The sequence below is a fragment of the Dipodomys spectabilis genome, unplaced genomic scaffold (assembly GCF_019054845.1).
Source record: "Dipodomys spectabilis isolate Male_0828 unplaced genomic scaffold, ASM1905484v1 ptg000034l, whole genome shotgun sequence".
Classification (NCBI taxonomy): domain Eukaryota; kingdom Metazoa; phylum Chordata; class Mammalia; order Rodentia; family Heteromyidae; genus Dipodomys; species Dipodomys spectabilis.
This window is the reverse complement of record NW_024870711.1, coordinates 3,586,643-3,610,130: the sequence shown is the minus strand read 5'-3', so window position 1 is coordinate 3,610,130 and position 23,488 is coordinate 3,586,643. Positions and strand designations below refer to the sequence as shown.

Sequence of the window (23,488 nt, the reverse complement as noted above, 5' to 3'; positions counted from 1 at the left end):
AGAACATTTGGGGAGAACTCTGGAATACAGTGCAGATGGAATGGAGGAATTGTGGGACACAGGGACTCTTGATGAGCTTGTAAAGAAAGAAGCGAAATGCCATCATTAACTGCCCCATTGTTCCAGTCTGGGTCAGTATGCACATGAGAAAGTCCCTTCAGGATAGAGAAAAGATAAACAGGAGGCCTCATCAGTCCTTGCTGGTACCACAGATAACCATTGTCTCCCGAAGCACTCCTAGGCCCCAAACCCAGTTGAGGAGTTGTTCAGGACTGCACATAGTTTCAGGGTTTCAGAGGTAAAACTCACCCAGGCTGTTCCTACATGGTGTCATTTTGAAATCAAATCCAACCACAATGCAGCCAGGGCACTGAACTGGCTCCACTTCCACAGACGGCAGAGACTGACAGGTGCATTCTGCACTAGAGATGCCCTGCCCCTGCTGCCACCAGACTGTCACTTCATCCAGCAGGCACACTAGAAGGACCCTAACCACCTGTGGTTCCCAGAGACTGGTAGAGGCCAACACACTGAATAAGCTATGTGCCATCACTGACATGTAAACTTTGTGTACCTGTCTAGAGATCCTACAGCAGTGCTCCTGAAACCCTACTTCTACCCTATCTTAATTCCATAAAACCCAACACGCATGGAAGCAGAGGCGACTGCAAGGAACCTCATGTTACAAGGGGGAAAGTTCAATTGATTACTAAGTAACTAGCATGTATCAGACCCTTTTTCCAGGATACAGTGTGAAGGGAACAGTTGCTGCTCCCAAGGATCTTACATTCTGGTGGGACAGTAATGATTTTAACATGTTTACAAGTTGAACATGTGAACAGACAGCAGTGTTTATACTGAAGTAAGGGAAAGACTAGATCTAAGTCACCCTGTTCTCTATAAAATATTGGTTTGGATAACATTTATTAAATATTGCAGTCAAAACTCTGGTGGCCAGAACAGGAAAGTTAGATAATTTGTTTAAAAATAATTTATTCAGATATGTATAAATATTACATAAGCATTCTGTAAATATTGCTTATGTAGCTTATTTTAGCTATATCCATAATTAACCCTTAATTACCATTTCAAAACTTGTCCATCTTCAAAACCATTCCATCTTCAGACACAAGTTTTTCTGAAGCCATCATCCTGTTATTCCAGCCTCACAAAATAACATCTGTTCAAGAACTCTGCTGTGCTCAAATGAAGACAGAGAAGTCAAACACTCCCATTACTAGTCCAATAGCTCCTCTTGACTTTGCTCTGCATTCTGCATCTTACAGTAATGCCTATGTTTGGTAAATTTGCACTCAGATGAGATTAATTTCACCATTTAGAACTTATTTTTGTCCTTAGGCTAGCTTGCTGGATTTATTTTTCAACACTAATCACTTCTCACCACGTATCAATTCTGACCCTTTTGTCCTTTCCAAATCCAGCCTAGAAATTCAATGCCAGTGTTTCTAGCTCAGTTGCTGTCACTCAGCAAAGACTGGTAACTTCTGTTTGTCTCATCTTACAATGTACACCTATTTCAATCCTTTTTTCCTACCTTTCTTTCTCTCGAAACTTTTCTCTTTTTCCTTGCCTTTCTGTGCTGCTTGGTTGTGCTTTCTCAATGACCACCTGCCTATTGCTGACCCTTTACTCAGGGTTCCTGCACTAAAACATGTAGCTAGTTGTATGTACAAATGTACCTTGATATGGGGAAAATATCTCATTCTACATTAGTAGTTAATGGAGCATTGTGATGCTTTCTATAATCCAGAAATACAATATCATGTAAAATACATCAGTAACATGTCAACCAAATGCCTTAGAGAATGTGGCTTATTTTAAATTAGCCCCCAAATACAAAATTAACTCAAATACAGCATTTAAAGACACAAGATGTCAGATAAGAAATCACAAAATGAATTTCTCAGTTTATTAGGAAAACTGCTAACAGAGAAAATCTAGCTCCAAAACTATGAGGTGACCTAGCCATTTACTATTGAAATTCCACTATTTCTTGAAACAAAGAATCTTCTTTGCTTTTGTTTTCAGTTTGAGATGTGTGAGAATGATTAGAATAGAATGTCCTGGAATGTAAACAGTAGAAATTATTGAACAAATGGCTCTGACACTGAAATCCATCATTATGTAAGAAGGGAGGTGGAGCATGGTAGCAACTGAATATGGAATGTACAGGATGAGGAAATAGATCATCAGCTTCATGGCACCTACATGAGCATCAGTTTGGGGATTCCAGAAGCTAGTGGAGTTTCTCTGCATCCTCTGTAGATGTCGTCTCAAGGAATGTATTAGCAAGGAGGCAAAAGTCACATTAAGGATAAACTGGAATAATGAGCTCAAGGCAAAAGAGGCTGCAAAAGTCAAGATGCCCTCCTTGATGTCAAAGAACGTGTCATTTCTCCTAGTCACAAATTCAGGAAAATATGGTATCAGTCTGACCACAAAGCACAGGAGGGTAGTGAAAGTAGATATCAGCAGACAGCCGAGTAGCAGTCTGGTGATCTTTGTGGAGATACTCCGTTTCAGCAGAAGGAACAGTGAGCATCGGAAGTTAGTAATCTTCACACAGTACAAGCCGTTGAGCAAGGTCACCAACCAGAGACTGCAACCATCCAAAAACTTCCAACACAATGATAAAACTCTAGAAAAGGAGATTAACCTTTCAGCATTTAAAAAGATGAACAAAATGTTCAGCATAAACAATGCCAGCATGAGACATCTGGTGATGCCCAGGGTGAAGAGGATCTTATCAGAAGAGGAGAGTCTATGGGTTTTGACCCAAGTCTTGTAAATGACAACTGTCATGAAAAGATTCAAAAGGAGTCCTACAAAACTAAGAAATGAGGCACAAAAAAAAGATATATGCCATGCTGTCCACATCTTTTTCCACTGAGGATTTGGCAGTTATGGTGGGGTTGATGATGGGGACAGAAGAAATACTAATATATACTAGTATGCACCAGAACCCAACCCAGATTATGTCCTCTTTATTTTGCCAGCATGGGAAATGAACCGTTCACCTTTGGAGTAAGAGCCAGCTGCTTTTACTGAGATGCAAATCTTCCAAGGATTGAATTACTATGTCTTCATTTCTATTCTTTCCTTAGGAATGCTTAATTAACTAAAACATACATACATGCACCTGTGAATCTGCCCTTCCAAAAGCAGTAGAGCTAGAGTCATGGCTGGTCCTAAGAACTTTAGATTGAATCAGAGCTCTAGTCCATCATTATTCCTGCCACTGTTTCAAAGAGTTGGTTTTTGTTTTTCATAGAAACCACAGAATGTGGTGGGAATCCTCAAGTCTCACTCCTACCACCTGCCTTCCATTCATACATCCATGGAATACCTAAAATCTCAACTGCCTTCTTGCCTATAATGTGCTGATGCTGAGGCCATTTTCTCCAGTGACAAGGTCATCCCTTCAGTTTATGACTCATTACTTACAGTGATTTACTGTTGTCTAATCATCAAGTCCATGGACCTGACCCCTGCCTTTCATAATCTCATCATTTCATAATTGCTTTGCATTCTTGCCTTAGCCACATACATAAATCACTACCTTATGTTCTTGTTTTTGTTTTGTTTCTAACTAGAATTTTAAAGTCAGCCTTTTCATGACTCTTTTTTAGAAATCTCAATCTATGGTTAGATCTCATGTGGCTAGTTCCTCTTAAGCATTTAACTGTCAATAAGAATATTCTGGTACAAAATGCACAATAATGCTCCAGTTATGTTTGTGGGTCAAACAGCTACTATGTCATTGCCTAATTTCTTTGTCAGAAAGGGAACAATCTTCTTAGTAGATGATATTATAGAAAACCACTGAGCCACATGCTGGTGGCTCACACCTGTTTTCCTGTCTATTCAGAAGGCTGAGATCTGAGGATTGAAGTTCAAAGCCAGCCTGGGCAGGAAAGTCCTTGAGACTCTTATCTCCAATTAATCACCATAAAACCAGAAGTAGAACTGTGGCTCAAAGTGGTAGCCTTTAGCACAAAAGGTCAGAGACAGTGCCCGGGCCCTGAGTTCAAATCCCACAACCAACCAACTACCGAACAAAAAAACATTGAAAGCACTGAGTGCTAGAGTATGATATCTCTTATCTACTCTAGCAGGTGAGTGATAACAAGAGCAATCCTGGAAGTGTACAAATACATCTAACCCAATCAGGGTGGAAAATTTATATTCAAAAATGCAAATCAAAATAAACAAGAAGTACGTATAGACATCCTTTGAGACAAAGGCCAGGAAGAGCCCGGAAGTCTTGAGCCAAGCTGAAGGACTCCCAGGCTCCATCCGACTTCCTCTATGGGGAAACATGTTCTTTAGATCCTGGCTTTAGACAACCAAACTCACATGGGAGCATTGCCACAAGAGTCTGCTTCAGCTTGTGGTTCCCCAGAATGAGAATAAATGAATGGAGAGTAGGGTACAACATTGTAATGACTTCACCAACCATGACAGCCAACTTAGCATCTGGTAGGAAACGACTCAACGAAAAAATTATAAAGGAAACTAAGAAAAGCATGAGGACTAAGAGGAAGGAGATGAGGATGATGATAGCCCTCTTGTGGGCCTTTGTGCTTTGGTCTCTGGAGCTGATACCATTTTGCTGCATCTTCCACCTGTGCCTCCCCAGGGAGAGAAGGAGCAGAAATAAAGAGACCAGAGAGACAACGAAGGGAGGGAGGTGCCACAGATTCCCAAGGACATGAAGTAGATCATATTCACTTTGCTTCTCTTTGAAGTGTTCAGTTTCATTCCCTGTGGTACCAGTTCCACTGAGGACATTATAGATCTTAAATTCATTGATGAGAGACATAGTACTTGCACAGGATAAGAGCAGTGCACCCAATAAAATCCATACAACCACTCTGGAAACTCTCCACTTAAGCCAGAGGAATGTGGGGTGAGAGAAGTTGGCAATTTTCAGGCAGTAGAGAACACCAAGACAGGTAGCAAGCCAAACAGTCAGTTGGCTTGTGAATGTCCAAGTAATATCAATAATTATCGTTACTGTCCTTGAATGTCGAGTTTCATAAGAGAATAACATTAAAAAACCATCAACAAAGATAATCCACAGCAGAACAATCCTGGCGATGGCCAGGTTGGTGATGATGAAGTCATACAAGGAGATTTTCTTGTTCTTGAACCAGCTGCTACCAATGACCAATCCGAGAAACCCGTTCCCTAGATTTCCAAGGATGAACAGAATGACAAGCAGAACTAGGAACATCCCCTCAGAAAATTCCAACATGTCAGCAGTTAAGCAGTACTAATCTTTATTATTTCTCTTGATATATGGAATCTCTGCTCATTTTAAATTTTCCTGACAACTACCCTCTCTACCTCATTGCTTCACTCTACCAGTCTCTAATTTCTGGTTAATTTAGCTTACTAGACGGCATAGCTTAGTGAATCTTCTCTGACTCGTTCAGGCTAGTCTATTCTCAAAGATGACATAGATTGTCATTTCCACCTATCATCTTCAGCTCAGCAGCTCTTTGCAAAAATGCAAAGTGTCATACAGAGAAGGAAAACAGCTGGGTCACAAAAATTATGGATGACTTGGATTCAATTTCAAAGGGAATAGGGTTGCAGCTGGGCATGGCAGCTCCTATGTGTAAGCACTAGGGAGGCTGTAGTAAACATAACTGAGTTCACAGCCAGCATGGACTACATGGTAAGACCTATCTGAAAGAGGGGAGAGAAACAGCGGGAGAAGGGAGGGAGGGAGAAAGGAGGGAAGGAGGAAGGAAAGGACAGGTGAGCAGAGGAAAAGAAAGGTGAGGAGAGGAAGGGAGGGGCATGGAGGGGAGGGGAGAAGAGGTGGGAGTCATCCAGAACAGAAAGGTGAGTGGTACAAAAACCACTAAAAAGGATGAAAAATCTTATCCCTCTTGGAGGAGGACGTAGAGACATACACAGAAATAAAGCAATGTCAGAACTCCTCAGTGAGGCACTATGCATCACTCTGGGTTTAGGTACATAAATTAAAGCTTGGTACTACTGGTCCTGTATTAGAATGGAAGTTTTCAATTTCCTATCCTCAAATTACAAAACAATTAACCCACTACATTCTTCTGTTTAGTTTGCTCTTGGCAAATAAATCTTTAAGTCAGTAAGAATTTATTTTTGCCTAAGGTGTAAGATTCAATTTCAGTTTTGTTCCATGTAGATGACAAATTTTCTTGACATCATTTGTTGAATAATCTATCCTTTGCCTAATAATCTATGGTGCCACTTTCAACATATATTGCTCCACATGCCATGGTTAGTTTAAATGCCTGTATTTGTTTTTCCTGCATTAGTAGTATATTTTACCAAAATAACTTTATCAAGAAAATAAAAGCCTTGTCCACTGTTCTGAGACCTTTGCTTTATCAGTGTACCTTTAGAATCAGCTTGAGTTTTCCTAAGGACTTCTGCAAATTGACTTGAAATTCTTTTGACTTGTAACATCAGTTTGGGGAAATTGACAGCCTTTGTAATTTGCTTCTAATGAACAAAAAATAACATCAATATGGCTCATCTCCTTTTAGTGCTTTTCAATAGTCTGATAATATTCATGAAAAACCAAAATGAGATGCTTCAACAGTGCAGATGTATGACACTGACAGCCTAAAGTTCCCCCTGTGCTAGTGGGTAGAACTGTGGGCTGCAAAAAGACAAATGTCCCTTGATGCCTGACAAAATTCTCCTTCTTTTAAACCTCAAAAATTCCCAAAACGTTGACAATTTCAGCTCATAATAAGTAAACAATAAAATGGACACGCTCAAGTTACTAACTAGAAAAAAGAAAGTGCATATTAAAATACTCAGGTAAAGGAAATGACTTATTTTCCTACGGATGATCAGGTTGAGAACCAGATACAGTAAGAGACACTTTTCCACTCCCAACACTTTTCTCAAAAAGTCCTATTATTTACTCACCATCTAGATTGCTCCAAACACCTCTCATAGGACACTCTCCAGCTTAGCGGTGGGAGGATGGGCCGTCCAAGGCCACTACAATGTGTGCAACAGAAACACGCAGGGAGCAGAAGCTAAATGCAAACACCACATGCCTGAACTTGTGACTCTGACAAGTCATTTAACCTATTTCTGGACTTTACCTGTGAAATGATACAGTGTTTTCTTCTTAAGACAATAGCTAAATGTAATGTCGTAGAGCATATGTAGTATCTCAGCTAAATATAAATGGCTCTTAGCCAAATATAATGTCTCAGCCATATGCCTGACACATCATAAGCTTTTAGAAATACCATCCTCACTATGATTGTTACCACTTTAGAGGTTTTCTCTCTGACTCATTGACTCTGGGGATTATGACTAAATTCCTAGTGATTTTCTTGTGCTTCGTATCATCAGTCTTCACAGTATGGAATGCAAATGCTGAAAGAAAATAAGCAAAATGATCCTGCCCTCATTTTCATGTTAATCTAGCTGAACAAACATTTGTAAAATACTACACTGTTGCTGAGCTACATGGAGCCAAATGGATAATTTGAGTAAAAGACAAGCTTGCCTCTAAGAATTACATGATCTTCGGGAAACAAAGGGAAGGCTGCATTAATTTTTCCTGAGTTATAAAGGTTAGACTGAAACCCAGATGGCAATAAAAAGTAATCTTCACAAAACAAATACTTTATTTCCCAAATGGCTAGAGAAAAATGTGTTGGGTGTTTTGGGATGCCTTTGAACTAATCATCCAATGACTTGTAAGAAATGGATGACTTTGAGAACTGTACTGGCAGCAAACAGTGGATCTCATACAGGATGGTTACTCTGGAATGCACAAGTGGTGAATGACATATACAAGTATAAGATGCCATAAACCAAAATGACTGGGGAAAAAAACAAAACAAAAGATTTTCTACAAAATGTTGTACTCAGGACAGCACACATATTCGTACTATTACATGCTGGCATAAATAAGGAAATCTACATGTAATACACTATCCAAAAATAATCACATTTGATGTTTCCCCCTAAATTTTAACCACTTTTTCAAAAACAGGGTAGCATCACAAATGCTGTTTGACACTTTTCTCCTCACTTTTGTAGGTCATACTTATTCGACAAGCCCCAAAACTTAAAGCTGTGGAGCAATTTTCTGCAAGTTTATGCCTTGATATCATCTAAAAGGAAAATACCTCCAAAATTTGTATTAGCATTCACCTAAAGACTCTTAGATTCCACAAGAGTGCTTCAAACTGGAACTAGCCTGGGAATAGCAGAAAGGTTCTCAACTGATAGGAACCTGGGTGAGGAAGGCAGTTTACTAGTAAGCGTGACTGGTTTGGGGCCACTGGGCCAGCAGAATCAATAGATAAGCAGAAGACAGCCTGACTGAAAACGTTACTGCCTGTCTTATTGCAACATTCCTGCACATGTAGGATGGAGGCTGGGACAAGGGCCCCATGTCCCACAGCACCCTCAAGACTACATTCCTGCACATGCAGGATGCACTTGCTAATCTGCCTCTGCATTTTGGACTCAGAAATTAGTCATGAGAATTATTTAACTGAGATCTTCCTATGCCAGGTGGTTTTTCTGGACAACACATTTATCACTCTGTTTAAAAAAGAATACTAGTCTGCATAACATCTCATATGTTAAGGAGTATAAAAGGTGTATTGCTGAGGAAAGACGTAATACCTATAATAGATATTAAGATGCTGATTATTAGCCTAAGCTGCAGGAAAAAAAGATGGCTGATAAAAGAAACTAATTTATACTATTCCTGGGCAAAGACTAGATAAAAATTTTAAAAACTCCACCTCGGGCTAAAGATGTGGATCTTTAGTGGTAGAGTGCCAACCATAAGCAAGTAAAGCCAAGAAAAGTGTGAAGACCCAAAGTTCAAGCACTTGGACCAAGCATTAAAAAACACTTCTATCTTTCCTCAAATGAACTACGTTGTAAGTACAAAAGAGCTGTTCACGTGTGCAGAAAATACTTACAAAGGTCAAGGGCCCAGAGGACAGCATGTGTATTTTGAACCTGTTCAGAGATTATCGTGACCTAAGGTACAGTTAGCACCATACAGCAGGCAAAAGGGAACAAACTCACAAGCTGGTCTGGAGATGAAGCCAGGGACAGAAGAACATAGACAGAAAGCGGGATTTGTAGCATGTGAACAATACCACCTACTTAGAAGCAGCCACCTTCTAGAAGATTCAGGCAAACCTAGAGAGGATTTATAGACTTTAAAAACAAAGACACACTGAAAAGCCAGTTTTATACCATCTTTATTGGTAAATCATTAGCATTCTATAAGTTCCTGAGTCTTACAATGAAATTGAATGTATATATGTAATTGTGTGTATATGTATGTGGATGTGTACAACCAGAAACAACGTGGAAGAAAGAAATTCAGAGGCTCTTTGGAGAGGCAATGTGAAAGGCATTTAGGAGGATCTTTCAGCTGGGCTTATAGCTCAATGGAAAACTATGTATGATGTTGCTGAGATGAGATCTTCAAGGCTGTGGGTTTAATACTCACCTGCATCCACACACACCCAAACAATCTCTGACAGGGAGTTCCAAAAGGAACTTTGTAGAACGATAAAGATAACAGAAGTAGAGCATCTGAAGATGAGCTATTTCATCTCTAGCTATATGACAAGTCTTTCCTACTGATAAACCACGTCTCACAAATACTAGGAACAAACAATTCAAAACCAAAAAACATGAACAAAGTAGGTAAGTCTTGAAGCGGTTGAGGTTGGGTACTAACCACCATACTAAAGCTCAATAATCCAATGGGATCATTCACTTGTCAGTGTTTACTGAGTGACTCCTTTGTGCCAAGCACTTGTGAAGGTGCTGATACAGAGTTAGTGCTTGCCTTCAGTTCTATAGAACAAAAGGTTAAAAAAAAAATCAGTATTTGCAACTGTGGGGTAAATGTCTAACATACACTAATGCTCAATAAATACTGAACAACTGAATCACTATCATGACAGAAGTCTATCTATGTAATTTTTAAAGGGCCTTCTGGATGCTGATGGCTCATGCTTATACTGCTAGCTACATAGGAGGCTGTGATCTGACAACTGGGGTTCCAAGTTAGCCTACGTAGACAAATCTGAGGGACTGTTATTTCCAATTAACCAATAAAATGCCAGAAGTGAGGCATAGCTCAAGTGGGTAGTATCAGTGACAGCCATAAGCAAAAAAACCCAGCAAGATCACAAGGTCCTAAGTTCAAATACATAATGCCAGACCTGAGCAAAAAAGCCCAGAAAGATCACAAGGTCCTAAGTTCAAGGCCAGTACAGGCACAAAAACACACAAAAAAATACAGATAGATGAACCTGGAAATACCACAATCAAAAGACTCTACCAAGGTTTATACCATAATACCAAGAGAGGAAGTATCAGGAAAAATATCACTCACTTTATCTGAAAGAGCATTTTTAATCATTGTTCTTAGAAACTATAAAGACTACACATGATTTGGAAATGAGACAGTACCAAACATCAGCCAACGAAGAATCATACATTCTATGACTTTTCTCTTGTCTGGTCACTCAGAAATATAATGTTATCTGTAAAGAAGTCAAAGTGTAAATATTATTTTCAGAACTTTTCTCCATTTCATTTAATACTATCATCTAATGCGACTACAAATTTTTAAAATATTAAGTAACTTTGGCTACATTCAAGAGAAGCATAGAAACTAGGCATAAACTGGAGCTAAAGGCTGGGCTTCGGTTGGTTGTTCAATTGTTCAGACTTTGCTAGAAGAGCTGAGCCATGTCCTGTCTTTACTGAAAACCTTCCCCAGCAACAACTTCTTTTAAGAGAACTGGACACAAGTTTGGATGCTTGACAGATACTAAAACTCAACAGACCTTCCAATGATGTTTGAAAAAATAAGCTGCTTCAATTTATGGCTCTGTCAAGAAGCCAGGCAGCACATCTAACACATCCCACCCAAAGAATTTATTTCTACTAGGAAAGGAGTCCACACATGACCTTGTGAACAAGCTTATGGGGGGAGGGGGATGCTGGGAATGTGGCGTAGTGGTAGAGTGCTTGACTAGCATGCATGAAGCCCTGGGTTCAATTAGTGCCACATAAACAGAAAAAGCCACAAGTGGAGCTGGGGCTCACGTGGTAGAGTACCACCCTTGAACAAAAGAAGCTCAGGGACAGTGTCCAGGCCCCAGGACTGGCAAAAAAAAAGCTCATGGAAAAATATTTGCTTTGAAATTTTAAGACAATGATATTTTAGATATTTTATACATTCATTTTGGTGGAAATCTTTACAATAAATACTATAGAGCATACATTTTTTTACTAAAACCCTTAGATAGTACTCTGAAAATGCTATTCTGAAGGGAGTTAGCTAAAGGTAAGCAAAGAAAAGGCTTTTCCTGCATAACTCTAAAACTCCAGCATAACTTTAAAAAAAATTAAAAACAAAATGATTATGTAATAACTTAACATTTGTTCCTAACTTCATAACCTAAATCTTCTTGAAGAGACCGGAACTCAAATCACTGTGTAAGAGAACAGTGACATCTACTGGTGATTATTTTTAAGCAGGATACCTGGGCAATGAAATCATGGTCTATAAAACAGATCAAGCAAATTAAAAATTAAAATTTTTTCCATTTAAATGTCACTGAAGGTCTACTCAGTTTCACTATCAGTCATAAACATGCAGCCAATCAACCATGTTAGTAAAAAGTGGTGATGAGATAAAGCAAAAAACAGAAAATCTGAAGTGCTTTTTAGTTTGGTTTATAACAACCAAACAATTCAAACAATTCTGTCTGTCTACACATGTGGTACAAAGGGACATAAATGAGTAGGTAAACAGCTACATTGGTTTTCAAAATCATTACACCAAAGGAAAATGCATGCTTACTGCTTAGAATCATCAATTGGCCAGTATGTACTGTAGCTAAGTCATGAGCTCCAGAGCAGAGTAAGACAAAAGGAAAATCTGCACATTGAGACTGAATAGGCAAATCTTTTTTTGTCATTACTCCTCAAACAATGCAGTATATCAATTTACACATTACTTGCATTATGTGCCGTAATCTAGAGATGACTTACTTAAAGTGCATGAAAGGATGTACGTAAGTTATATATACACCATTTCATATAAGGAACTTGAACATTCCCTAGTTTGGGTGTAAATGGGGTATCTGGAACCAAATCCCTAAGCAATGTCTAGCTGTATGTTTTTGTTACAAATAGAAGAGTCTTAATTATTCAGTGTTATATTAGAACTAAAATATATTAAGGGGCTGGGAAGGTGGCTCAGTGGTAGAGTGCTTGCCTTGCATGCATGAGGCCCTGGGTTCGATTCCTCAGCACCACATAAGCAAAAAGAAAAAAGCCAGAAGTGGCGCTGTGGCTCAAGTGGTAGAGCGCTAGCCTTGAGCTGAAGAGCTGAGGGACAGCGCCCAGGCCCAGAGTTCAGGCTCTACGACCAGACCCAAAAAAACTAAAAATAAAAATAAATATACATTAAAATACTTTTATTATTTTGGCTTTTGGATTTTTTTTTTTTAAGTCACTATTCAGGGATAAAGCCAGGGTCTACAGGCACTCAACTACTTAAGCTACAGGCCCTTTGGGGCTTTCTTTCTAATTTTGTTTTTTGTTTGTCTGGTTTTGAAGCAGTCTTACTAACTTTGCCCATGCTTGGCAGGAATCGGCCTCAGCCTCCTGAGAACTGGGATTATAGGCATGGAAATGGAAAAACAAGTTTAAAAAAAAAAGGAACCATGTGAAATTTCTCATGACAACAAGTTTGTTTATATGTTTTCTTTTTTTAGTAAGATGGTAGGGATCAAATTGTTAATAGTTCTTAGATTCCATTAATCCAAGCATAACTCAGTAATTTTATTTTATTTTGCTGGTCCTGGGGCTTGAACTGAGGGCCTAGGCACTGTCCCTGAGCTTCTCTGGCTCAAGACTAGCACTCTACCACTTGAGCCACAGCACCACTTCGAGCTTTTTCTGTTTATGTGGCACTGAGTAATTGAACCCAGGGCTTCATGCATGCTAGGCAAGCACTCTACCACTAAGCCACATTCCCAGCCCAACTCAGTAATTTTATATCAAAAAAATTTAGTATCAACTTAAAGGTGTCCAAAGAGTTATACAGTTTCAAAGACCTTCAAAATTTTTCAAAAGTTTGAGTGCTTTTCTATAGAGATATTATCTTTGCTAATTTTTTTCAAGTTTTATGCATCTATCTTTCTATGTTCTTCTGTAGTTTAAAAAGAACAGTAAAAGTTTCAAATAGAAATTAACCATATTAGGTTCCAAAAAGATTCTGGATAAATCTACCTAAATTTCTAGTGGCACTCACATTAATATGTCTTGGCACATATTTAAGCCATGTTCTTAAAAAAATTAAAAAAAAAAAAAAAAAGATGAAAGCCAAGAGACAGTGGCTATACCTACAATCCTAGCTACTTGGCTAGGCTAATATGTGAGGATCACAGTTCAAAGCCAGTCTGTGAAAGAAAATCTGCAAGACTTTTATCTCCAATTAACCATTAAAAAGGAAATTCCAGAAGTGGAGTTGTGGTTCAAGTGGTAGTATCAGCCTCAAGCAGGTAAGGTAAGAAACAGCACCCAGAGGTTCTGAGTTCAAGCCTCAGTATTGGCACAAAAAAAGCAAAAAAAAAAAAAACAGTGATTAAGACTTTCTAATGCTCAACAATAAATACTTCCATGAACAATTCATGCTATACTTCACCAAGAAGTTACTTTTGAATCACAACTGTGAATACAGAGACAACTTCCAAAAGGTATAGATAAAGGCAGAAAGTATCAGCAGAAAAAAGACTGAAAGACTTTCTGGTGAGCTGCCAAAATCTTGTAATCCTAAGGAAAGGAGGAAGGGAGGAAGGGAGGGAAGGAGGGAGGAAGGGAGGGAACAGCTGTCACGAGCTTCTTACCAGCAATGATTGTTGTTGCTTGTCGTCTCACATTATTTTTATCCATGTATTCACCATAGTCTACTTTCCCTTCCACATAAATTCGAGACCTGATATAAATAAAGTTTTTAGTCTGGCAATTCTAACATGCTTTGCAAGAATCAGATCAGGGTGATGATGAGAGTACTCTATGGATGAAATACAATTACACTTGAATCTTTTATGTTATCATTTCTCTGATGAAATACTATTATACTTTAATCTTTTATGTTATTATTTCTCCAAGTTCAAAGTTATGAATACTGAAACACAATGTGAAAACAGATTTGACACATCTAGTTAACAAAGCATGGTGGTACATGCCTGTAATCCCAATGACTGAGGCTGAGCAGGAGGATCACAGTCAAGGCTGGCTTGGATAACTTAAGAGACCCTGTGTCAAAAGTTACATTTCAAAAAAAGGACTGGAGATATAGTGCAAGTATATAGAAGAGTATTTGCCAAGCATTCAGCAAGCCTCAGGTTTCTGGACTTGGTCCTCAGTATCCCCTTTCCCCTTCCCACCCCACTACATACAGAAACCTATTACCCTTCAGCAAAAAAATTTTAAGATGATCTACGACTATCACAGAATATCAAACAGCAGCACCTTTGCAACTCTATTTCCAATGTGTCATTTTCCTAAAACTTTGCTTGAACTCCCTTACAGATAAACAGTACGGTTTGTAACCTTATTCTCCAGGGGCTAATTCATATCCACACAGCGTTTTCTGCTTATAATAGACTCAGTTAATGAGGCAGAACTAAATGACATTTACACTTTTTATTTTTTTTATTTTTTGATGGTACTGGAGTTTTGAACTCAGGGAGGGGCTTGTGCTTGCTGGGCAGATGCTCTACTCCAAACCATACCACCAGCCTTCTTTGCTTTAGTTACTTGGGGGATAGGGTCTTGTCTTTATGCCTGGACAGGCCTACACTGTGATCCTATTTACACTTAACACATGGCTGGGATGGTGGGCATGTCCCACTATGCCCAGCTCTTTGTTGGCTGAGATAGGGTCTCCTAAATTTTTACCCCGGTTGGCCTCATACTGTGACTGTCCTGATCCCAGCCTGAAGTAGCTAGAACTACAGGTGTGAGGCACTACATCTGGCTATGATTTAGAAGGGTGGAAAATGACCACAACAGAAAGACAACACACTAATGAATTAATGAGATACAAAAGAAAACATTATTCCTCAGGAAGGTGGAATTGTATGCTGAGCTTTTCCTTGACATGCCCTACGTGTGTGTATGTATATATACACCACATATACACATACGTAAAGGACAGTGGAGACAAACGGAAAGAAAAACTACAGCTACTGAAATAGAAATTTTAATCATGGCTGAAATTATTTTTCACAAAGTATATTTGTCTTCTAGAAAACTTTATTTCTAAGCACATTAACTTGTAAGGCTGCTATTAAACACACCCTTTTGTTCTTCTAAGAGTCTGGAAAGAATACTACATAATCCAATAGTTACAAAAGGAAAATACTAAGCCTACAGAAAATTCTCAACTATCAAATAATTGCTGAGAATATTCTCATACATTGGAGTGCAGACTTCAGATTCTCTACCATGGGCATCATGTATACACCAAGTGACCAGATGCTACCCTTAGAATCCCTGGTCACATAGGCTTAGAACGTCCTAAAAGCAGCTGTTAACAGAGGCCTTTAATACACTTCAGCTTCTCTCTGGCCTAATCTACTTCTGACTATATATATATACCTTGTGGGCTCTAAATTTTAAAGCCATGATTTAAACTTTCAGTTTGAGATAGTCACAGCGATATTCCATGTACTTGGTATTAAGGTAGTAATAAGTACTTCTTTTATTGTTTTATTTTGTGCTTCGTATGAGGGAAGCAGGGGACTATGATCTCACAATGTCGTAGCAGCCCAGACAGGCTTTGAACACACAATCCTCCAGCCTCAGTCTTCCGAGTGCTGGGGATACAGGTATGTGCTATTATACCTAACAGGTACCTCTAAATATAATTAATCAGGGGCAAAGGAAGAGTAACATGTTTCTTGCCATGAAAACACTGTATACATTTAATCCAAAAGACCCTTCCTTCTTTAACTTACCCCTTTTTCACATACTGATATGCCACATCTCTAAGGCCAGGTCGGAACACTGATATTCTGTGCCATGTTGTCTTTTGATTGACATCGCCTAAATCATGGGTATAGGAAATGTGATTATAAACGCCAGTAGACAAAATGAATACCCAATGGACAAAACACTCAGCAAAACCAAACTCATAGGTTCCATAAAAAATTACAAAATGAAATAAGACAAACTCTAAAAGTAGCTTATCTCTACTTAGGTAATTGACAATATATCATGGAAGGCTTTTATACTCACCCATTTGGTATGCTTCACTTTCCCCTGATCGCCACATTTCATTTGTTGCTAGAGAAAATATTGTGACTGGATTTTTTCCTTCCACCTGTCTCAGGACAGGGTCCTGACCCACTCGCCCAAGTAACTGCACACGATTCAGAGCTGAAATGTAATATGGAGATAAAACAAAATTGTGTACTTACTACAGACCAAATGTTTATGTCCCTCTCAAAATTTGCTTCTTGACTATCTTACCCCAATCTGACAGCATGGGAGGTAGACCACAGATAGATAATTAGGTTTAGATGAAGTTTTGAGGGTGAAGCCTCTATGATGAGATTAGTTTCCATATTTGAAGAGGAAGGGACCAGAGCTTTCTCTCTCCAGCAAGTGAAAACAGAGAAGGCAATATGTACCAGACAGGAAGAATCTTCACCAAGAGCCCACCATGCTGGCACCCTAATCTTGGATGTCTAGTTTTCAGAACTGAGAAATCTAAGTCAGCTGATTTATTCACTATGGAAATTCCCTATAGCTGCCAAAGCTGACTATTAAATCTACAAACTTGAGATAGAAATATACAGAAAAGAAGCTGCTACAAATATTACTTCAACTCTATTCTCATATAAGCAAAACAAGTTATAGAAGAGCAGCAAATAAGTTAAAGGAGCAAATAAAAGAAGCCTGAGAGGGGGAAAAATAGGTTAATATGGAGAAAACAGAGAACACCACCCCACAAAACAAATTCTTTATCTTAAATTCTTCTTCAAGGTAACTTTTTAAAGCAACTGTGGAGCTAAAAGCACAAATCTGAGACTTAAATCTTTACTACAAAAAACTGTATTTCTGTCCAACATAACCATACAAGATACAGATAACCAAATATCACTTGAGGAAATTCATTCACAACAGTGAGCAAGTAATCTCTGGCTGAACATGAAGCTGACATTAGGTGACCACAGTCTAATGGGCAATATCTGAGGAGTAAATGCATGGGCCAGAGGCATGATGCGTAACAGTTAAATTCAGCCCATCTCTTCTCTATTTTTAAGAATATTAGCACAGTATTATAAATAACACTGTAAACTTAGAAAATAGAAAAAATAGAAACTTAGAAAATATGTACTTACATCTTTCCAGAACTAAACTGGTAGCTATTTCAGACTCATGTCTCACAAACTGACGAAGCACCTGGAAAGAGGAAAAAAGGCTATATAAGTCACATAGACATCAGTAAAAGGTATTTACTGCCAAATAACTGCAAGTAAAATTAAATACATAAATAACATATATAATAGCATATATATATATATATATATATATATAGTGGTACTGCCATTTGAACCCAGGGCCTTGTACTTGCTAGGTAGGTACTCTACTGCTTGAACCATATCCACAGCCCAATCCCTACTTTGGACCTAAGAGAGACTCAGAGAGAGCAACCTGCTCAAGATCCTATAGGAAATAAGTAATAAGTCATGACTTGTGAATTTATGGTGATGCTGAGACTTGAGCTACTCTCCACAGTGTAGGAAGATGCAAGGGGAACATTTAGTAACAAAGAAAGATAGATGGTCAATAAAGGAACCACAATACCTTATTTTTAAAGTGATAAACACTTTGGGGGGGGGAGATGGGAAGGGATGGGAAGGGGAAACAAAGGAGGAGGCAACAATGCTTGATAAGAAATGTACTCATTATCTTGCCCATGTAATTATAACCCCACTGAACGGTATTTTCACAACAAACATATAAATAAAGTGATAAACAATGATTCAAAGTCCTCAAATCATCAAATGCATTAAATACTCACTAGCTCATATAAATGCAAGTTTCACAAGTTTTCAACTGTAGAGATTCCCATTATAAATGTGAATATTGTGTGTGTGTGTGTGTGTGTGTGTGTGTGTGTGTGTGTGTGTGTGTGTACACACTGGTACTGGGGCTGGTTTTTTCCCTTCTCAAGTCTGGTATTCTACTACTTGAACCACATAAGAGTCTCCACATACCTTGCTGCCTGAGCTGTATTCAAAGAGCTATCCTCAGATCTCAAGCCTCCTAAATAGTTAAGATTACAGGCATGAGCCTCCAGCATCCCGGCTTGTAAACGTATTTTAGAATATTTGCTTTAGCAAGCCCCTCAAATAAGTACCCACAAAACAATGAGTAAGTAGGCTCAAAGGCCTTTTGCGCCTGCAGCCAAATGCTGCCTAAGAAAATCTGATCACTATAGCTGATAATGAAGCTCAGCATAAACATAGAAAAGTAACTAACCTGTAGCACAGGTCTTCGAAACATGGTTTCTATTTTCTTTTCTTACAATCTGATAGTTAGGACTTGCCTGAAGGGAAGGGAGAGGGATAAATTAAAAACTACAATTTACAGCAACCTCACAACTAGTCCTAAATACCTAACTTACACTGAGATTTTCTGCACGCCCAACTGGCATCAAACTCATCAATATCCTTGGCTCGTTTCATCGGGATCCCCTTCCTGGCCTCCTCCCCCAACATTTTGTGTCTTTCGGGTCCCATTTAACTCTTTCTCCCCCTCTTCCCACGCCCTGTCCTCCCCCATTTCAATGGAACGCAAGCTCCTTGAAAGGATTTTTGTACAACTTGCTCATTACTGTCACGTCCTGAACTCCTGCATTCGTTCAGAACACACAGATAAGGACTCGATAAACATTACTGTCAGTAAGGCTCTTAAATCTGAAACCCGGTACTCCTACAGCAATCCACCTGTGAAGGCTGAGGAGGCGGCGGGCTCCCGACCCCAGCCTCCTGCCCTTCCCCAAACAGTAACTTTCCCGCCCAGCCACGAAAAGGAGGGTGGGAGGGCCTGGGCCCGCGCAGGTGGGAAGGCCGAGCGGCCATGCGCCAGCACCTTGGACCCTCGCACGGAGGTACGCGAGGCCGACAAACCTCCTCCAAGTGCGCCAGACAGGACCGGCCCCGGTTATTGCGTCACTTCCGGCGCACAGAGCCGATTGAAAAGAGGCGCACCGGAAGAGGCGAAACAGGAAGTTCTGCGTGCGTGCGCCGCAGAAAGGCTGCCGGCCGGCACGGCGGAGCTAAAGCCCCCAACTTGAGAGTTCCGGGTACTGCATCCCTGGCGGAGAGGGTGGATCACCGCCGCCTGGTGGTGAGTCCGGCCGATTTCAGGATCGCACTGAAAGTAATGAGGATGCAGAGGGACAAGGTGAAACGTAGGAAAAAAGTTCCATTGCTGGAGGATGGGAGGGTGGGGAAAACCACACTTCCAGGCCACCTAAAACCATTGAAAATAAAAAATCTGAAGGATAATGTGCTCAGGCCACAAAACTTAAAGCGCGCCCAAAAACAGGCAATCAAGATAATGTTTCAATGCACTGTTTTAAATGTCCAAATTAATGCAAAAATCGTGAAGAACACAATATTCAACCTTTAATTAAATACGCGACCCAACCATCCTGGGGCCTGAGGTATGAGTAGGAGTGTGAATCTTTGTGTGCATGGTTTTATGGGGGGGGGGGGGCTCAGAAACCTTATTAATAGTTGAATAAATTTTACAAATTTCCAAAATAGACATATGAAGACACAATATTGTCCTAAGTTTGTTTGATTCAAACCACCAAAATAGGATTATAATTTTACCTTTCTGCCCTTGATGGAAGTGAACTAATATTTTCGAAGTCTAATCTTTTTATTTTTTGGCATGTTTCATTTTAAGTCTGACAGTTTTTCTTGACCAAGTGATAATTTTAAATAATTTTGTTTAACTTCAGTTTGATTTTGTCTTTAATAAATTTTGATATTTTGATCATCATAGGTCTCTCTCATTTAAGGGACTTATGCTTGCTAGGTAAGCACTCTACCACTTGAGTCATGCCTCCAGCTCTCTTACAATTTTAAAAATCGTTCATTAACTGTTATTTTGATAGTTGAATTTTGTTTTGTTTTGTCTTTGTCGGTCATGGGACTTGAACTCTAGGCCTGGGCGCTGTCCCTGCGCTCTTCAGCTCAAAGCGAGCACTCTACCTCTTGAGCCACAGCACCACTTCTGGTTTTCTAGTGGTTTTATTGGAGATCAGAGTCTCATGGACTTTTCTGCCCAGGCTGGCTTTGAACCGTGATCCTCAGATCTCAGCCTCCCGAGTAGCTAGGATTACAGGCATGAACCACCAGAGCCCAGCTTGATTGCTGAAATTTTAAATTTACTTTTCCCTAATCCTGGACCTGGTGGGAAATATATATGGAGTCCCACAGATTGCAGGATTGAATCCTGCAGAGTTGGGCTGAGGCTCTCTATTCTTCAGCTCCTGGTCTACTGGCTGACATTGTATAGATAATGAAGAGACCCTCTCTATCACATTACACAGAAAATTGTCTCCTTGAGTTCATTCATGTCATTTAAAAAATCTGAACTATTTAACCTGGCTCCCAACTTAGACCATTACCTGATTGTGAAGATCTGGCTCACTAGTTTATATATTTGTAAATGTTTACCTCCATATATATCCACCTTTACAAAACTGAGTTTCTGAAAACAGTTTTTTACTACCTTCAGCCCACACATAAGTATGAATTAATAATTCTACATTCCACCATGTTACAACTTGCAATGCCCTCTTCCTGCTTTAAAAGTCCTACTTCCACTTGTCTAATTGAGTCAAAAGAAAAAAATTCACCTTTCCTCTAAAGACAATTTACCCACTTCAGCTTGTGTAAAACACTGACAGTCCTGAACTTTGGGATAACCTTAAAATAGTCTAACAAATTACCTACAACCACATCCATATATGTTCTTCCTTTATTATCCCAGTAATGTCTCCCTTTTTCTATTTGCAGAATGTGGGAGAGGTTGGTTTTTCTAAGTGGCAAAAATACCACACAAATTGAAAGCACAATCTTGAACAAACATATAACCTTATAAATAACATCTGACTGGAAAATATTGATTTATCTTTGCTTTTTCTTTGACAGAAATGTATACTTTTGGCTGAGGAAGGTTTAAAGTTACTACCTCCTCTTCTTTTACAAAGAAAACCATGTTAAAACTTGAATTTTTTTAATATGCATGTAATGTCTGTCATGAAAGAACTGGTTCTTCCAGTGAATACCATCATTTTGGAATTGATCCTTCCCAATGTAACAATGTTAGTGATGTAACAGACACTTCAGGCTTGATTTGTTCTAATGCTCTTTGGGATTTGAAATATCCTGCTCACACTTTCAAATTTCTCTACTAATTATCCCTTTCTCTTTTCTCCCTTTCATTGTTTTTGCACTCAGTCTGTCTTTGTAATATAACAGTAAAGGTCCTATAGATGCCTTTCTCCAATTGACTCCAGGTTCCTAAGTACAGAGAACTTATTTGAATATCTAGTTCACAGTGGGTTTAAAAACAAGAACAGGCTTTAGAAAGACCCAAGTCACAGGCTAGAGCACAACAACAGCAAGAAAAATAGGAAAAGTCTTGGAGGATACTCAAATAGACTTAAAATTTGAAAAATCAAAAATGTCACTAAACTGGAAGGATGGCTCCAGTGCATTTTTTGTATTAGAAATACTTCATCCTCTTCCTTGGTGCTGCCTGCCAAGAGGACCGCCATCTCCTGCTGGGCACCACCGCTGCCCTCAGACCTCTGTTGAAGTCCAGCATCGTAAAAAAGAGGACGAAGGTGTTCATCTGCACCAGTCAGTATGTAAAGGTCAAGCATTATGGAAAGCCAGGGGCAACAGCATGCAGAGAAGATTCAAAGGCCAGATCATGATGCCTAACACTGATTATGGGAGCAACAGGGAAACAAAGCTCATGCTGCCCAGTGGCTTCTGGGAAGCCCTGGCCCACCACGTCCAGGAGCTGCAAGTGCCACTCATGTGTAACAGGTGTTACTGTGCTGAGACGCTCAGTCTTTCCTCCAAGAAACAGCCATTGTGGAAAGAGCATCCCAGCTGTCCAGCAGAGTCACCATTCCCAATGCCAGGTTGTGCAGTGAAGACAACAAATAGGTGGTTCACATACATCTTTCATTTGTTCTTAAATAAACCACAAAAACTGCTAAAAACAAAGATACAGCTTTAAACCTACCATTTGCATTTTGATGGGGAAATCCCACAAACCTTTTCATACCATATATACATATATATATATATGTTCATACGCATGAGATTTGACATAACTAGACTTTCTGTAGTTCATTTCTGGTCCCAGAAAAGGATTTCAAAATGGTGCGTGGTGAGAACATTGTGGCCTTAATCAGTGTTACTCTCTATACTGATAGGTGAATTCAGAACTTTAATCATGTGCATAGTTCAGTGAGAAAGACAAGTATGTATTGTATATACTCAGAGATGCAAAGTTACCCTGGGCCCTGCCTTTATTTCCCCCTAAATCAAAAGTTTCAGGTATGGACATCCAGTGGCAGAGACTGGTGGTAGCAATGCTTTATCATAAAGAGCTTTGGACACTTTTGTTACTGTAAAAGCATTTTGGAAATTTTAATCAAGTACTCACTTTGCTTTTGAATCAGTTTTCCTAAAGTCTCATAATAACTTGAGAAATTACAGTACTTTTCCCTAAACTGGTGTTATTTTAAGGTGGTTCAAAAGCAATTTTAGCAATACTTAGTAGTTATGATGGCTATTTTCTTAAACGTATCAGCCTGACAATTTTTATGTTATTCCGGTTGAAATTACAGCTCTTCTAGAGATTAAAAGGGCCTGTTCAGACTAGAAAGTTGATATTTGCCTTTCAGCACTTATCTTTGTATGGCTTGAGATAAATGTGCCCTTGAGTGCATTCACGTATTAGAACTTAGACCAACCAAACACAATATTATTTCTCACCATTATGTCTTGGCAATTGAGGGTCAAGGTCCAGGTTTGTGTTTAGGAAACACAAGAAAAATTTTAATCAAGTTCTCACTTTGCTTTTAAATCAATTTTCCTTAAGTCTTATAACAGCTGCTGGAAAATTACAGCACTTCTACCTAAACTGATTACTAGAACATATTTTAAAGTAGTTCAAAATATGTTTAGCAATACTTTATAATCATGAGGACATCTATAGAAAAGCAATATATTTACTTCACAAAGTACTTAAATTCAGTTCTTTTAATGTCGCCAGCCTGATGACCTAATTGTGGTTGTTGAGTTACAAAAGCAGACCT

The 23,488-nt window shown here is 39.2% G+C and overlaps 3 protein-coding genes and 1 pseudogene across 5 annotated transcripts; 1 reads left to right on the top strand and 3 right to left on the bottom strand.

Annotated features, from left to right (window-relative positions):
• Positions 1 to 1,974: 1,974 nt before the first annotated feature.
• Positions 1,975 to 2,898, bottom strand: Tas2r4 (taste 2 receptor member 4). Its single transcript, XM_042677079.1, has one exon. It carries the CDS (start codon positions 2,896 to 2,898, stop codon positions 2,008 to 2,010), a length of 891 nt encoding a protein of 296 aa, XP_042533013.1. The 3' UTR covers positions 1,975 to 2,007.
• Positions 2,899 to 4,327: 1,429 nt separating this feature from the next.
• Positions 4,328 to 5,278, bottom strand: Tas2r3 (taste 2 receptor member 3). The gene has a single exon (XM_042677078.1). The coding sequence runs from the start codon at positions 5,276 to 5,278 to the stop codon at positions 4,328 to 4,330; it is 951 nt and encodes a 316-aa protein (XP_042533012.1).
• A 5,148-nt stretch (positions 5,279 to 10,426) lies between these two features.
• On the bottom strand, positions 10,427 to 21,015 carry Ssbp1 (single stranded DNA binding protein 1). Of its 3 annotated transcripts, none has more exons than XM_042677181.1 (7): positions 21,005 to 21,015; positions 18,610 to 18,671; positions 17,466 to 17,526; positions 16,357 to 16,497; positions 16,077 to 16,164; positions 13,959 to 14,047; positions 10,427 to 10,577 (listed from the first exon to the last, which is right to left on the bottom strand). In XM_042677181.1, exons 2-7 carry the CDS (start codon positions 18,631 to 18,633, stop codon positions 10,534 to 10,536), a joined length of 447 nt encoding a protein of 148 aa, XP_042533115.1. In that variant the 5' UTR covers positions 18,634 to 18,671; positions 21,005 to 21,015; the 3' UTR covers positions 10,427 to 10,533. The 3 variants fall into 3 exon arrangements, with proteins under 3 accessions (XP_042533115.1, XP_042533113.1, XP_042533114.1); XM_042677179.1 differs by lacking the exon at positions 21,005 to 21,015 and adding an exon at positions 19,222 to 19,311 and having other exon boundaries at positions 18,610 to 18,676; XM_042677180.1 differs by lacking the exon at positions 21,005 to 21,015 and adding an exon at positions 19,260 to 19,280 and having other exon boundaries at positions 18,610 to 18,676.
• On the top strand, positions 19,210 to 22,328 carry LOC122105785 (annotated as a pseudogene).
• The last annotated feature ends 1,160 nt before the right edge of the window (positions 22,329 to 23,488 follow it).

Coding starts and splice junctions, on each gene's coding strand:
- Tas2r4 (XM_042677079.1), bottom strand. CDS start 2,898: ATGTGGACAGCATGGCATATATCTTTTTTTTGTGCCTCATTTCTTAGT.
- Tas2r3 (XM_042677078.1), bottom strand. CDS start 5,278: ATGTTGGAATTTTCTGAGGGGATGTTCCTAGTTCTGCTTGTCATTCTG.
- Ssbp1 (XM_042677181.1), bottom strand. CDS start 18,633: ATGTTTCGAAGACCTGTGCTACAG. Junction 16,165..16,356: donor AAGTGAAGCATACCAAATGG/GTGAGTATAAAA, acceptor CCCATGATTTAG/GCGATGTCAATCAAAAGACA. Junction 14,048..16,076: donor TATCAGTATGTGAAAAAGGG/GTAAGTTAAAGA, acceptor TATTTATATCAG/GTCTCGAATTTATGTGGAAG.